Raw genomic sequence first — 14,733 nt, 5'->3', positions numbered from 1 at the left:
GCGAGGGCAAAGAGGGAGGGAGGGAAGGCGAGAAAGAGGGAGGGCTGGAGACGGAGTTAGCAGGTGGGAACGTTTCCTGGGCCTGCTCCTTCCGGAGGGCCTCTGGGTCTTCCTCAGAGGGCGTACGATCTGCCCTGTACAGTCCTGAGGGCCACATGAAAGGGTTCGCAAGTGCTGGCTGCTGTCAGTGTCGGCCAGATGCCCCAACCAGATGGCGAGTTTCTTTTTTGCAGAGACCCAAGACTCTATTTGTTTCCTCCCTCTGTCCCCCGCCGCGAGGACCTCACAGAGTGGAACTGTCACAGTGTGAGCCAGGAATTTGGATTTAGAAGATGTTTTCAGAACATGGGACCAGAGAGGAAGGGAAGGTCGAAATGGCCAAATAAAGTTCCCTGAGTGGTGCATGCTGTCTGTAGAATTCTGACAGGCGCTCTGTCTCTGTTTCAAAATATCGGCCCTTTCCCCATCTAATTATTTTCCCCTTGAAGCTCTTGCCCAAGCCAACTATAAATATATCCTCAAAGCCGAGTGTTTCCTGCCTCAGGCGCGCCCCAGAAATTCGTTTTCACGGGCAGGGAGGGAGCTGTGAGATTGTTCTCCGGTCCCTCAAAAGCCTCCAGAATTGCCACCTTTATTGCACAGAACTAATGGGGCTGGAACAGAACCACGTCTTAGCTGGAGGACTCGGGATTTCAGATTGATGGAGAACATATTGCTTTTTCCTCCCCATTTCAGTTTGAATCAGAAACTGCAACTGGAACAAGAGAAGCTCAGTTCTGATTATAACAAGCTGAAGATCGAGGACCGGGAGAGGGAGATGAAGCTGGAAAAGCTCCTGTGAGTGCGCTGTACACGTTTCCTCTGTTTCCTCTCTTCCCAGCACAGCCCTGCGAAGTCTGCTTTTGTGATTCCGATACTCAAATATCCGGGCAAGGTCCGGCCAGTTTAAAGCAGACGATGGCTGTCTGTGAGTTGGTTCGTTTTGTTGATTTGTCTGCAGGTGCCAGTGGTGTCTATGGAGATCTCTGATGCCCCCTTGGTGGTTCACACTTCCTTTTTGTTTTTGTTTTTTAGGTTGCTCAATGACAAAAGGGAACAAGCCAGGGAGGACCTCAAAGGGCTGGAGGAGACAGTGGTATGTCAACAAGTTTGCCAACTCATTTTCGTCTTAAAGACCAGATTAGTTTATGATTTGTTGAATTAATTTATTCTACAATTTTATCTGTGCATGCCTTTAGTGTATCATTTTAGACATAAAATACGCTGTGGAAAAGTGAGAGTTGTAGAATTTATTCTATGGCTCTTGACAGAATGATTAAACATCCATCCATCCATCCATCCATCTGTCCGTCCGTCTGTCCGTCTGTCCTTAGTACTGTAACCCTGGGACCCCTGTTTAAGAATTGAACTAAGTTGCAAATCACTGCCTGCAATTTTATAGCTTCTGCACCCTGTGGCTTACATCCACTCAACCTTCAACAGTGATCTGTGGAGCACCTACTAAGGGCTGGCATTCTAGGTGCTGGGCTGCACGATAAACAACAGATACGATCCTGGCTCTCGTGAAGCGTACTTTCATCTGGAGGAGACAAACAGCAAACAATAGGAAGTAAATGATGAACTCCACTGGACGGTTATAGAAAGTGTGGGGCATGGTTGTGGGAGGCTCCAGAAGGAGGCAACGTTTGAACAGGGACTTGAAGCAGTGGGCTTGGGGATGTCTGGACAGACAGCCTTCCAGGCAGAGGCAACATGGAGAGAAGTGGCTGTGGTCAAATGGAAAAGGGGGCAGGAGGTGGCACCGAGAGGTCAAGGTCCAGTCACTTAAGGCCTGTCAGTCTCCCTGAGTGTTTGGGCTGGGCGGGGGATGGACCTGTGTCCAGGGTGGGACTCTGAAGCCCACTACAGGGGAGACGCTGGAAAGGCTGTCCCTGGCACACAGGCAGCCCTCTGGCTTTAATAGGACACTTTGGGTTTTGGGGCTGGACCCTCCTCCTTCCCCATCGATGGGCCTCCTGTTTCCACCTCTTAGTCCCACCCTCACTGTCCACGGTGACAGGACGCTGACCCCTGAGCTTTCACACAAGGGCAGTGGCCTGTGTGGGGGGGGAAGGTCTGAGGGGAGCAGGTCGGGGCCAGTGGGGAATGATGACAAATACGATGGAGGAAAAGCTGTTTCCAAGGAAGCTGAATGACAGTTGCCTAAGCACACATGTGCGCAAGCATAACTTCTAAACTGTTTGAAGGTCTTTAGCTGCTCCCCGCAAACTGCTGAATTCACTGAAGACAAGCAAGGGAATGTCACCACACTCTGGGTTCTGTGTCACTGCACTTATGCCCCTGGAGATGCTCACCTGGCACTGGGCCATCCCTTCTCATTTCCCTTTGATGTGGTGGCGATTCTCATGGAAAATACTTTCTGTGATTACAGTTCAGTCAATAATAAAGTTCCTCTAGTGCAGTGGTTCTCAACCTTTCTAATGCCACGACCCTTTAATACAGTTCCTCATGTTGTGGTGAACCCAACCATAAAATTATTTTCGTTGCTAATTCGTAACTGTAATTTTGCTACTATTAATGAATTGTAATGTAAATATCTGTGTTTTCCGATGGTCTTAGGCTCTACAGCAGCGACCCACAGGTTGAGAACCGCTAGCAGGGTCGCCTAAGACCATCGGAAAACACAGATATTTACATTACGATTCATAACAGTAGCAAAATTACAGTTACGAAGTAGCAACGAAAATAATTTTATGGTTGGGGGTCACCACAACATGAGAAGCTGTATTAAAGGGTCGTGGCATTAAAAAGGTTGAGAACCACTTCTCTAGTGGGAGGGAGAGAGTGCCTGGCGAGGCTGCGGGCTCGCTCCTCGGGCAGGAGTGGGGAGTCTGCCTGCCTGTGCCCTGCACCTGCTGGGCAGTGGCTAAGCCTGAGACAGGTACGATGCACACAGTAGTCACCATGACAGACCCGTTGGCTTCCTGGGGAAAGCAATTTGCTTCATCGGAGGAAGCAATTGACTTCAGGTGCTTCTCATTTCAACACAGAATGGCAAAGACCTGTATTAATGTAGAACCTTTATTCCAAGAAACTTAGTGTTTCCATGGCTTTTTAGCTTGTCTCCTCCTGTTTTCTGTGAGCGTGAATGAGCTTCATCCCTTGACATTTTTGTCAAAGTAGGTCAACTTAGACAAACAGAAAAATATAAATGCGCGTTTATCTTTCTTCTCCTCCCTTATGGGAAAGTATTTTGCAAGGAACTAATCACAATACATGGAGACTTGAATGGAAGGAAGTATTTTCTGATCTTAACAAAGATCACCAGGTTCGACTCAGGCTCTTGTCTCAGCAATCAAATTCCTAAGGGTTCATTTGTAGAAAGTAATCCAAAATGAAGAAAAAAATGCCCCTAAGAAGTTAGCTACACTGAAAATTATAAAAAGAACCAGCACAATGAAAGGAAACAATGAGAGCCTAATGAGGAAGGAAATGGCTGTCAAGTACGATGCATCAATAAATTAATACTGGCTACTGTTTACTGAGCACCTACTGTGTGCTCAACACCGTTCTAAGTTTTAGAAAGATCATCTCATTTCATCTTGATCATAACTATGAAGTGGCTACTGTTTTGTCCTCGTATTACAAATAAGAAAACTGAGAAACTAAGGCACAGAAAGGTTAGATACGTTGCCCAGGATCACCTGGGTGGAAAGTCTGCCTCATCCATACTCTCAGGGATGCAAAGCAAATGGACCAGGGTCAGGGTGGGGGGTGGGGGTGGGTGCAGAAACATGAGACGGTCGGTAAGGGTGGGAGGATGTGTGGCTAACTTTTCATTTAACCTTGTTGACATTATATATAATGTGCATGTGAGAAATTAGAGGGAAAAAGGAATGCATTCTGGTGACATAGCCCCTAGGAATTTTGGTGAGAAAACTTGAATTTTTGTGGTTGAGGGAAAGAAAGGTTCCAGTTAGAACACAGCAAGTGAGCCGGCATTGTTCTAGTTTGTGGTTCACTGTGCGAGTTCCCAGTGTCTGCACCATGGGGTACTGCGGAGATAACACCAGGTCAGCGGGGTGGGCAAGTCAGAGGAGGTGCAGGGACACCGTGGCCCAACCGTGGGCTTGCAGAGTGGCGGCCTGGAGCCGGTGTGCCCTACGTCAGTGAGTCCCCCACTCAGGTGGCTTCTTCCAACTTCTCTTCTAGTCTCGGGAACTGCAGACTCTGCATAACCTCCGCAAGCTCTTTGTCCAGGACCTTACTGCCCGGGTTAAAAAGGTGAGCTCTGCTTTGTGTGAATGGGACCGAGAAGAAAAGCTGCCGAGAGGGCCCTTTCCAGATGAAATATCATTGCTTCAATTGGGGCTGGTTATGCTTAAACATTAATTACGTCATGGCAGTGAGTGTTATTAAAAGAATGTGCTAGAGGCAGAAATCACTCCGGAACGCTTTGCCATCTGATTTTTCCTCCTTAGTAGCAGGAAGTTGTAATCCTTTCCCTGGCTTTCATTTCAAGCGAGCGCCTGTTTATCTGGCTGTGGTGGGAAAGCCATGTGCAGACCACAGGGACAGCGCAGAGGGCCTCAGATGCCTTCTGGGCAGTGCCAGACGCCCGGAGAAGGCAGAGGCGCCAGGGGGCCTGGTCAGAGTGTCTAAAGCACCATAACACCCAGTGTCTCACGTGCTCTTCCCAGCAACCACGTATGTGGTGCTTAGTGTTCTGAGTTGCAGATGTGGAGGTAGGCTCAGAGGTTAAATACCTCACTCAAGAGCTGATGGGGAGAGCCAGAGCAGGACTGGCATGCATGTCTGTGCGCCTTCTGAGTCTGAGCAGTCCTTGTGCCACACACGCTGATCTCGGGGAGTTGCCACATGGAGAACCCCAAGAGCAAGTGGAAGAGGTTTAAGCAGGGAAGAGAGTGGAAGCAGCAATGGGGCTATTCTTTAAGATGTTTAAAAGCGATGGACAAAGGGCCATGGGCCATATCCAGAGGCTTCATAGGATGGAAGGAAGCTATACTTAAGAAAGTGTGTACATATATGTGCCTGTGCAGGCACATGTGTGCCTGTATGTGTGCATGCATGTCTCTGTAAAGGAGCCAAGGGAAAGAGGTGGAATACATAGAGAAGAGGAGGTCATTGGTAGAGTCCGAATTCTTAGCATAGATGGATGTGTTAAGGGGAAGGGACACATTCTCCCAGAGGGAAGTGGAGAAGCCACGGTGGAGACATTCGCAGGAAGTAGTAACAGTAGAAAGCTTTGATCTCAGTTCATGTGGAGGCTCCATCCTCAGTGTCAGTGCAGAAGGAGGAGCGTGGGGAGGCAAGGAGACTAGGGAAGGCTCAGGCCGCTGCGGGGGAATTTGCCAGGAGGAGGGACAGGACTGCCGAGCAGCGGTGTGAGTGTCTAGCTGAGCGTCAGAGCAGGCATTTGCCGTGGCTCTGACAGCATGGCTCTAGTGAGTTTGGAAGCCTGGAAATAAAAATAAAGAAAAGGGAGTAGAGGGTGATGGGAGATGTCAGGGCCTGAATGGCAGTGGTCAGACAGGTAGGTAGAGACCACAGTCATCAGACTAGAAATGGTGATAGGACCTGGGCCAGGTGTGGGAGATAGGTCAGAGCAGAGGTGATGGAGAGGGAGACGAGAGGTCGCCACAAGAGCTTGAGAGACTCAGTCCGAGGGAGGAGGTGGTCTGAGGGAGGGTGAAGAGCTTGAGATCAGACCTCCCTGATTTCATGCTATAAAACTCGAGGAAGAAGCAAAGGTTCTCTTAGTGTGGTCATCAGCCAGCAGTGTCAGCATCGCCTGGGAACTTGCTGGATGAGCAAATTCTCAGACCCACCCAAGACTCGGTCCACTGAACCAGAGGCTGGGCTGGGGCCAGCAATCTGGGTTCCAGCAAATCCTCTTTCAGTTTCAGACTGAGGACACCCAGGTTTGGGATGTGCTCAGAAGAAGAGGATCTGTAATCAGACGAAGCAAGCACGCTCTTCTGTTTCATTTTCACAGTGTATTTCCTAACCTGTCTGGCTGCTCAGCTTGGCGCTGCCAGCAGGGCACTGTTTTTGCCAATCTCAGGTTCTGATCATTTAAGAGCTCGGATGCAGTAGTGACTCATTGGAGGGGGATTCATTAAGGAAGTTTATGGAAGTGGAAGCTGAAGGGACAGCAGAGGCCGCCGACTGGGCATGGACACTTGCCCAGCTGCGATGTTTGAAATCAGCATTGGGTCTTGGGTTTATGTTTCCACATTGGTTCTTCTTAATGAGTTTTAGGGAGAATGCCATGCGAGACACTTTGGAAAAGAAAAGTATTTATCTACCTGCAAGGGAGAAGTATATATCACAGGAAATTAATCTGTATCTTTCAAGAGCAGATTTGAAGTTTTTTTCCAGACCTCTAAAAAATAACACTTTGACACCAACCAAGGAACTAATTTGAGAGTCTGTTGAGTCTAAACTTTTAGAAGCTCTGCTTGTTTTCATTTTCAGAACAGCTTTCAGGGCCTGGGAGTTTTTAAAGGGAGATTTAGAAAGTCTGGCCTGCACTAATCTGGGCAGAGGGTGGGCAGTGCCAGGCCCGTCTCGCTGACCCTTGGTGTTAATGCAGAGTGTGGAGCTGGACAGCGACGATGGCGGGGGCAGTGCTGCCCAGAAGCAGAAAATCTCCTTCCTGGAGAATAACCTGGAGCAGCTCACGAAGGTTCACAAACAGGTAGGAGAGCTGTGCCGGTCCCTCTGCCGCCCTCTCTCCTGGGGGAGCCCGCTGCATTGGGCCACACTGCAGGCGAGGCTCTGACAGCTGAAGAGCCAGAAAGCCTGTGAAATCCTTCCGTCCTCCGTGGCTTCCCTTATATCTAAGATACTGTATTTCATCAAAGCCAATGTGAGGAGTTGAGTTCGAGCTCTCTGGGTGTGGGGAGTGGGATGTTCAGTTCTGTCCTTTCCCACCACCTGCAGCCCCAGCCTCAGTCCCCATCGGGCTTTGGTGTCTCCTGGGGTGCCCCAGAGCTCCACAGAATGCAAAGCGGGCACCGCCCAGCTGATCCGGGCCGGTTGCTTTCACAGTCTAGGAGGCGACTGGCCCAGGGCGGGGAACTGGGAGCAGCACTGGCCCCTCTGCTCTGTTGCTGTCGCTTGGGCACCCTCTCAGGTTCTTGCAATGCCCTGAGTCTGTCTGGAGTCGCCAAGAGCAATGGTGATTTAGGGCTTAGCTGCCTCCTTTCTGTTGAATGCTGGAATGTTCATGCTGTTTTCCCTAAATCTTAAAGACTGGGACATGATGGAAGGGCCACATGGCCGAGGGGATGTCATTCCTCTTGGACATGTTACGTCCTCTTCACCAGTACTGATGACATCATTTTTCCTCAGAGGGAGGACCGCAGATTCAGTGTGGCTGGTGTTACTGAAACAAGTTATTGACAGAAATACAAAAGTAAACACTGTCAGGGAGCAGGGCTCCGACATTCATTAGTATTTTTACTTATGGACTCAATGGATGTTTACTGAAGCCCTGCTCTCTGGCAGCCCCAGCACAGGCACTGGGCCTACACGGTGACAACTTCTTTTGGCACGTTCTGATTTTCACAACTTTTTTTATCCAATTGGATTCCCACGTTGGTCCTATTCTGTCCCTTTTTATAGATGAGAAACCCTGGTGGTCCAATGACTTACACCCGGTTACACAGCCAGGGAATGATAGAGCTTGGGCCCAGGGTGAGCCTGTTGCTTCTGAATCGAGTGTCTTCAGCGATGAAAGAAAGAGCAGTCCCCCTGGGTTGCCTGTTAGCCTCGGGATGTGTTGCAGAGCAGGTCCCAGCCTCACGTTGCTGTGGACGGTGGGTCCTGGTGGAAGGAGGCCTGCGAGGGTCTAACTCACGCCCTCCGCGGAGCCCTTTGCTGTGCATTGCTCAGCTTTCACACGCTGCCGTGGGAGCACTGCTTTCTCACAGGAGAGAGGAAGCAAACCCTGAGCCTGAGTTTCCTGTGGTGGGAACTGGCTTTAATTAGACCCTCGCACCTGTGGGTCGTGTAGTTAGTAATTCGATCCCTTTGCTCTTCCCAGAGGTTATGGCCATGTGGACTTCCCACCCGGCAGGGGTGGTCCCTCAGCTGCAGAGTCTGCTTCTAGCTGCTCTCCTCTCACAGTCTTTGTCCCCCGAGGTGGGTGCTCCCCTTGCTGACCCCGTTGCTCCCTGGTAACTGCCCCTTCCCCTCCACCCCAGCTGGTCCGGGACAACGCGGACCTGCGCTGTGAGCTGCCCAAGCTGGAGAAGCGGCTGCGCGCCACGGCCGAGCGCGTCAAGGCCCTGGAGAGCGCGCTGAAGGAGGCCAAGGAGAACGCCATGCGGGACCGCAAGCGCTATCAGCAGGAGGTGGATCGCATCAAGGAGGCCGTGCGGGCCAAGAACATGGCCCGGAGGGCCCACTCGGCCCAGATTGGTACGTGCCTCTCACCTGGGCCCTTGCTAAAGGCAAGGTCTCCACCGGCCAGGAGCGCTGGTGCTCTGAGGCCACCTGGCAGTTGCTCTGGAACAGGCGGTCAGTCTTGCAGGACCCAGGCCGCTGTGCCTCCCAGCACCTGCGCCCCCCAGCACCTGTGCCCATCCTGGAGGAGGGGGTGTCCTTACACTGAGATCCCAGCATACATTGTGGTCTTCAGAACGGCTGAGCTGAGAGGCCAGCTGGCCTGGGCTGTAGGCAGAAGTGTTGGGCTGTATAAGGATACACTATCAGATATACCAGAATACACAGCTATTTCTCAGCGAGGCCTGAAGGCCCCTGTCCTGGGTGGAACCACGAGGAGTGGGGAGCCAGGGGCCTCAGCAGAGCTGCTTGCAGATGCACGTCCTGGCTCCCAGGCCTGGCGTCAGTGAGCTCCTGGTTCTAGCCTGGGTTGGGGCATTCTCCCCACACTGGGGAGTGTAGCTGCTAAGTCATGTTCCCAGAATAGAGCTGTAAGAATAAATGGGATTTAGGGACGATCTCTGGAGGGCTTTTTAGAAAACTGAAGCATCTCCAACAGCATGTACTGTTATTGCCCATCAGGTAGTGCTGTGCAGAGGTTTTCCAACCAGCACCTTTGTGTTTCTAGTTTTCAGGTTATACTTTAGATGAGTGGCTCATTAGATTTTTCACCCTTTGCATTTATTGGATTTTATACCTTAGAAAACCTACTGAAAATGACGGACCCTCTCCCTAGAAAAGTGATAGCAGGCAGAATTCCGCATCCAACTTCTGGGGCTCGAGAGATGCCCTGGGAACCCCTGGGGACCTGTGGGTCAGCCTCAGACCAAAACTGAAAGTCCTTTGTTTCTAACTTTCCGCAATCTGAATAAAAATGATTGCTATGTAAATTCTGTCTCCTAAACGTTGGGTGTCCTGGGCTAGCTCACTGCACTAATAGGAGGGCAAACCTGCTTTCAGAGACTCTGGTGGCTGAGAACGGTGATGTGGACAAGAATTCTGCCTTGGTTTTCACCTGTGGCCTGGGCATGGCTCTTTGAGTCCTTTCTGACTGCCTCTTCTCTCCTTTCTGTTGTTTGACACAGCCAAGCCCATCCGCCCCGGACACTACCCAGCATCATCTCCAACAGCCATTCATGCCATCCGAGGGGGAGGAGGCGGCTCATCAAACTCTACTCATTACCAGAAATAAGTAAGTCAGTCCCTGGTGCTGGGTGGCTTCTGTCTAAGGCAGAGCCCTGCCCCTGCCTGGCTTCCTCCCATGTGTGTGTGGACCTGCAACAGATAGGAGACAGCTCTGCTCCCACAGGCCCTGGGGTTCAGGTATCAGGGACCGAGGCCTATCCTCAACTCAATCTAGTGCCCCGGGGTCTTCTAGCTGGGCCACCTGGCACCAGGTCCCCCAGAGGCAGGCGAGGGTGTGGTGAATGAGTCACCGGAGCTTTTGTCTGTGGGACTCCCCGCCAGAGCTGGCATCCAAAAGGGCATTACCCGTTTGTCAGCTGCTTTTACCCAGAACAGACAGACATGGGTGATTAAGTCTCAGGAACTGAATATAAAGCAAGAGCCAGATAATGAAAGTCATAGTTTTACAGTTACTATCTGAACTCCACAAATGGAGTGTTTAAGAATTATGCTAATTTATATCTAGGTGGATCCAGGCCAGTTTTTCCTTTGAGATAGTGGGCTGTAAACTTCTCTTTCCACAACCCACATGCCCAATATTGTTCTACAGCAAAAGGGGGGAAAGGTAATGTACTTTGGAAGAGAGAGAAAAGAGCACAAGCCTGTCCTTTTGTACTGTGAGGTGGAGAAAAGGGGCTGCCAGTTAGTAGACCAGACAGACAACTGGGTGGCCAGAAAACTGACTTTGAACCAGTAACGTGTGGAAGGGAGGAGGTGGTTCTGGAAGCTGGCCTTGACCTCTGAGCCCTCACTGGGGAAGCTAGTGTGCAAGAGGGCGGGTTTGCACAGCAAACCTCAGTGACGGGCACCTCAGGAGAGCAGCAGCTCCTCAGCCCCTTTTGCATCAGGTAAGGACAGTGAACGGAAGGATGCTGGAGCCCTCACTCAGGGGAGATGACGGCATTGCTCAGGCTCAGACTAAAACTTCCAAGGAGGAAGCTTGGCGCCCCACCCAGGCACCATTCGAGGAGCAGGGCAGCAACAGCAGGGAAGGCCGAGGCAGCCGTGAACAGGCAGCATGCCCGCCACCATCTGCCGTGTCCGAGAAGGTTGGGTAGAACATGAACTTGGCAACAGCCACCCCATTCAGATCTGCCCTCCACTTCCAATCAGAAGCAAATAAAATTGGATGTTACAAAATTGCTTTGCCTGTCATGTGGTCAGTGTTGGGGTTAACACTGGAATGGAACTGGAAGGTCAAGTTGGGCTGCTTAGCACAGAAGAGCCTACGGCACTGGTTCTTAAACTCCGGGGGGTATTGGCATCATCTGGCACCCAGGGACCCAGGCTCGTCGAAGTAGCATAGGGACCTGGACCTTGGTATTTTCACCAAGTACCCCAGGTGTTTCGTTTGCCACCAAAGCTCGAGAACTACTATCCTAAAGTTACTATGACTTAAATAAGATGGGAGTTTATTTCCGTTACATAAGGAATTTGGAGTGGTCTGTCACAACAGAAAGCTAGCCTCTTAAATTTAGACTCGTCCTCAGCAAGTACCTTTCTCCCTTTCTTAAGGTCATCTCAAGGCCACCAAAATGACTGCTACAATTTACGTTCCAAGTGTAGTAAGCAGAAAGGAAACAGAGACGAGGCAAAAGCAGCTCTCCCGCTAAATCAGCTTCCTTATTTAAGCAGCCTTCCCAGAGTCCCATACAGTCCTGATGCCCACATCCCTCTCGTAGGACTGAGGCACACGGCCATCCCTGGCTGCAAGGGAGGCTGGAAAAGGTGGTCGTTTAGCTGGGTGCATCACTGCCCCGAATAAGAGTAGTGTTTCTTTGCTGAGGACAGGAAGATGAATGCTTGTGGGCACCCAGCACTCAGCATTGCTGAACACCTAGTGTGCAGCAGAGCTGTGCTGGGTGTGGTACCTGCATCACCCACTTGAGGTGAGCTTGCAGACAGGTGTCTGTGCTCAGCTCCCAGCAAGAGACTGCTCTCCAGGTCCAGAGACTATGCAGTGCTCACTTCACTAATGCTGCCCCATGGAGGCCTGCCAGACCCACACAGTGTGTGAGGCATGTACAGCGCATGTTGGCTATTCATTGCCTGGATATCCTCTTCTCACCCTGAAGATTGAAAATCAGTAGGTCAGGTGAGACTTTCAAGGTAACAGAATGTCCTCACCCACCATGGTGATTTGTTTCTTTACTTTAAGTACTTTAAGTAAAGAAACAAAATTTGTTACTTTAAGTAAAGAAACAAATGAGTGGTTTTGATGATTTTATCTGAAATTGGACCCTCCTCAACCTCCTTCACACATACATACAACTCCTGTGGCCGGTGCTTTTCTCACCATGTCATGAGCAGGCCTTTCCCACTGCCGGGAGGTGGTATGGTTGCGGGTCTGGCCTTAGACACCTGGTCAGTGTCAGGTCCCCTGCTTCCTTCAAGTTATTTCACCTCAGAGTTGGTGTCCTCTTCTGTGGAGGGGAGAGTCCTTTCCCTGGGCTGTTGCCATTGATGTGAGGACTAACTGAGGTCATGCTTCTAAGCTGCTTGGCATATGACAAGTGCTCAATTAAAATGCCAGCTTCTAATATTCAGGAGCAGTGCAGTACTGGGTACATAGTAGGTAGTTGGTGTTGGTTTATAATCTCCTTTATTTCACACAGTTGTTACAAAATAATTTTTAGTCTCTATAGCAGTGGATTATAACCACTGAGTGTGGAAGGCCCATGTCTGAGTAGCCTGTTTGCTGCTACGAGCAAAGGAGTTTTAAAGATACAATCATTTATCTGAAAGTCATGAACAAGAACATTGACTTTATTTTCCTTTTTTAAAAAATATATTTTTATTCATTTCAGAGAGAGGAAGGGAGAGGGAGAGAGAGATAGAAATATCAATGATGAGCGAGAGTCATCGATCAGCTGCCTCCTGCACCCCCCTCACACCTCCCCCGCCACTGGGGATTGAGCCCACAACCCAGGCATGTGCCCTGACCGGGAACTGAATCATGACCTCCTGGTTGATGGGTCAACAGTTCAACCACTGAGCCATATCAAGAACATCGACTATTTTTAAGGAAAGAACATTTGTAAGAAAAGACTAGCATTTCTCAATAGAGGTTAAAAAAAAAAAAAAAGGATAATATCCAGTGGAGAATTATAATTGGAAGTGAGGAAATGCTAAGTCATTTTTAAAGAAATCATTGGAAATATGAAATTCGTTGTTTAGATGAGCTCACATTGCAATGGCCTTTCCAGATCCTTGGGATTCTTGCTCTGAAACGTGTGTGCGCTGGGTGGTAATCAAACTTAGATCTCGGGGATGAGGAACCTCTTTTTCAGACCAAAAGCTGGACATGGGCAGTCCATGCAGCAAGTTAAGGACATGGGACATGGCCAGATGTGGGTTCCAAGCCTGGCCTTGACTTTACTCCTACGTGACATTGAGGCTGATTTTTTTTCAGCCTCTGTTTCCTTATCCAAAGAATGGGAATAGGCATAGAGAGCCTGCTCTGTTCTTGGTTTAACAGTGAGTGAGACACAGAGGACTCTGTGCATGTGTAGTGATATGCTTGTTTGGGGAGACACAGCACACAAACAACGTAACTTCAAATAGTGGTTATTGCACTGAAGAAAATAAAGAACAGGGTAATAGAATAGAGATGGAGGATGCTTATGTGCATATAAGAGTAACCAACGGATGCAAAACATTGGGGGTGAGGGCATGTATGGGAGTGGGGTGGGGGGGCAATGGTAAGATATGTACACATATAATACCTTAATAAAATTTTGAAAAAAAAAAAGAAAAAGAAAGAGGGGCCGACATTTGAGCTGAGAACTGAATGATGAAAAGCCAGCCACCTAGTGGCCTGGGGCAGAGTGACACAGACACCCGTGGAAGGTGGGAGATACTGGCATATCAGGAGCCAAGGAAGGCTGATCGAGCTAAAGCCCAGAGAACAGTGGAGACCATCTTAATTTGGGCTGTTGGGAAGGGAGGTGGGGACTGGATAAATGAGGCTTTGAGGCTCCGGTGAGCAGTTTAGAGTGGAATCTAGGTGTGTGGGGCTTTAGGATGGAAATGGTGGGACCTGGTTCATGATAGGAAAGGGCCACCATGGGCAGGGCTTCAGAGAAAGGATGGGGGCCTGAGAGTAAGAGCAGGGGCTTTCCTAGGTGTGTGGGGCTTTAGGATGGAAATGGTGGGACCTGGTTCATGATAGGAAAGGGCCACCATGGGCAGGGCTTCAGAGAAAGGATGGGGGCCTGAGAGTAAGAGCAGGGGCTTTCCTAGTGGCTGTTGCTGCTGTCCACTTGGAAGGGGTAGCATTGAACCGATGTGGTGGCAGCAAGTGCTTAGAGTCAGCCCGAGTGTGAGAGCTGAGGCGGGTGGGGAGAGGGCTGTATGGTGGAACTCAAAGGTGGCTCCTAGGTTTGGGCCCTAGCAACCAGGTAAATGTTACCTTTAGCATGACTGGGGAAATTGGGTGATCAGCAGTTTTTGTGGAAAAACTGAAAGTTTGGCTTTTATCATCCTGATTAGGAGATGCCTCTTAGACATCAACCCAGCTCACCGTCTACATGGGTGTGTTGAGTAGGCTGTTGGGTTGGTGAGTCTGCAGCTGAGGAGAAAAGTCAGGGTTGAGGTGGTGGAGATTGTGTGTAAGGCAGTGGGTCTGGGGGAGGTAACTTGGAGGAAGCGTGGACAGAGACAGAGACAGAGGGCTGGGGGAGTTAGGACCCGGGGACCTGTGGGAAAAGGTAGGTGGCACTGCCAAAGGGGTCAGAGAAGGAGAATGTGAGGTCAAGTGGACACCCAGTTTTTAGGAAAAGGTGGTCAGGTATGTCAAAGGCTGCTCAGAGCTGGAGGAAGATGATGACAGAGACTGGATAGTTGGTGAAAGTCAGAGGGAGGTGACCTTGAGCTACTCAGCAGAGGGGGATGTGGCCCAATTAGCTTGGACTACAGAGGGGGGTGGTGGGGAGTCCAGTCAGCAACTGCACCAGCTTCAAGTTTTACTTTTCATTTTCTAAAATATATTTTTGTTGATTTCAGAGAGGAAGGGAGAGAGAGAAGCATAGTGATGAGAATCATTGATCAGCTGCCTCCTTCACATCCCACACTGAG

At 50.0% G+C, this 14,733-nt stretch overlaps 1 protein-coding gene across 2 annotated transcripts in view; it reads left to right on the top strand.

The window, feature by feature from the left end:
• Nucleotides 1-14,733, top strand: part of KIF5C (kinesin family member 5C) — a 174,902-nt gene that overhangs the window by 145,640 nt on the left and 14,529 nt on the right. The window contains exons 20-26 of one of the 2 annotated variants that reach the window (XM_080668530.1): nt 736-837; nt 1,075-1,135; nt 4,213-4,284; nt 6,617-6,721; nt 8,232-8,448; nt 9,558-9,664; nt 10,506-10,793. In XM_080668530.1, coding sequence (XP_080524656.1) covers nt 736-837; nt 1,075-1,135; nt 4,213-4,284; nt 6,617-6,721; nt 8,232-8,448; nt 9,558-9,664 — 664 coding nt within the window. In that variant the 3' untranslated portion in view covers nt 10,506-10,793. Of the gene's footprint in view, nt 1-735; nt 838-1,074; nt 1,136-4,212; nt 4,285-6,616; nt 6,722-8,231; nt 8,449-9,557; nt 9,665-10,505; nt 10,794-14,733 lie in introns of those variants that run through there. The other variant, XM_080668529.1, reaches the window with a different exon arrangement.

This window comes from Plecotus auritus (genome assembly GCF_963455305.1).
Source record: "Plecotus auritus genome assembly, chromosome: 5".
NCBI lineage: Eukaryota > Metazoa > Chordata > Mammalia > Chiroptera > Vespertilionidae > Plecotus > Plecotus auritus.
Note: the sequence above shows the minus strand (reverse complement) of the source record. Positions and strands in the feature narration are given on the sequence as shown.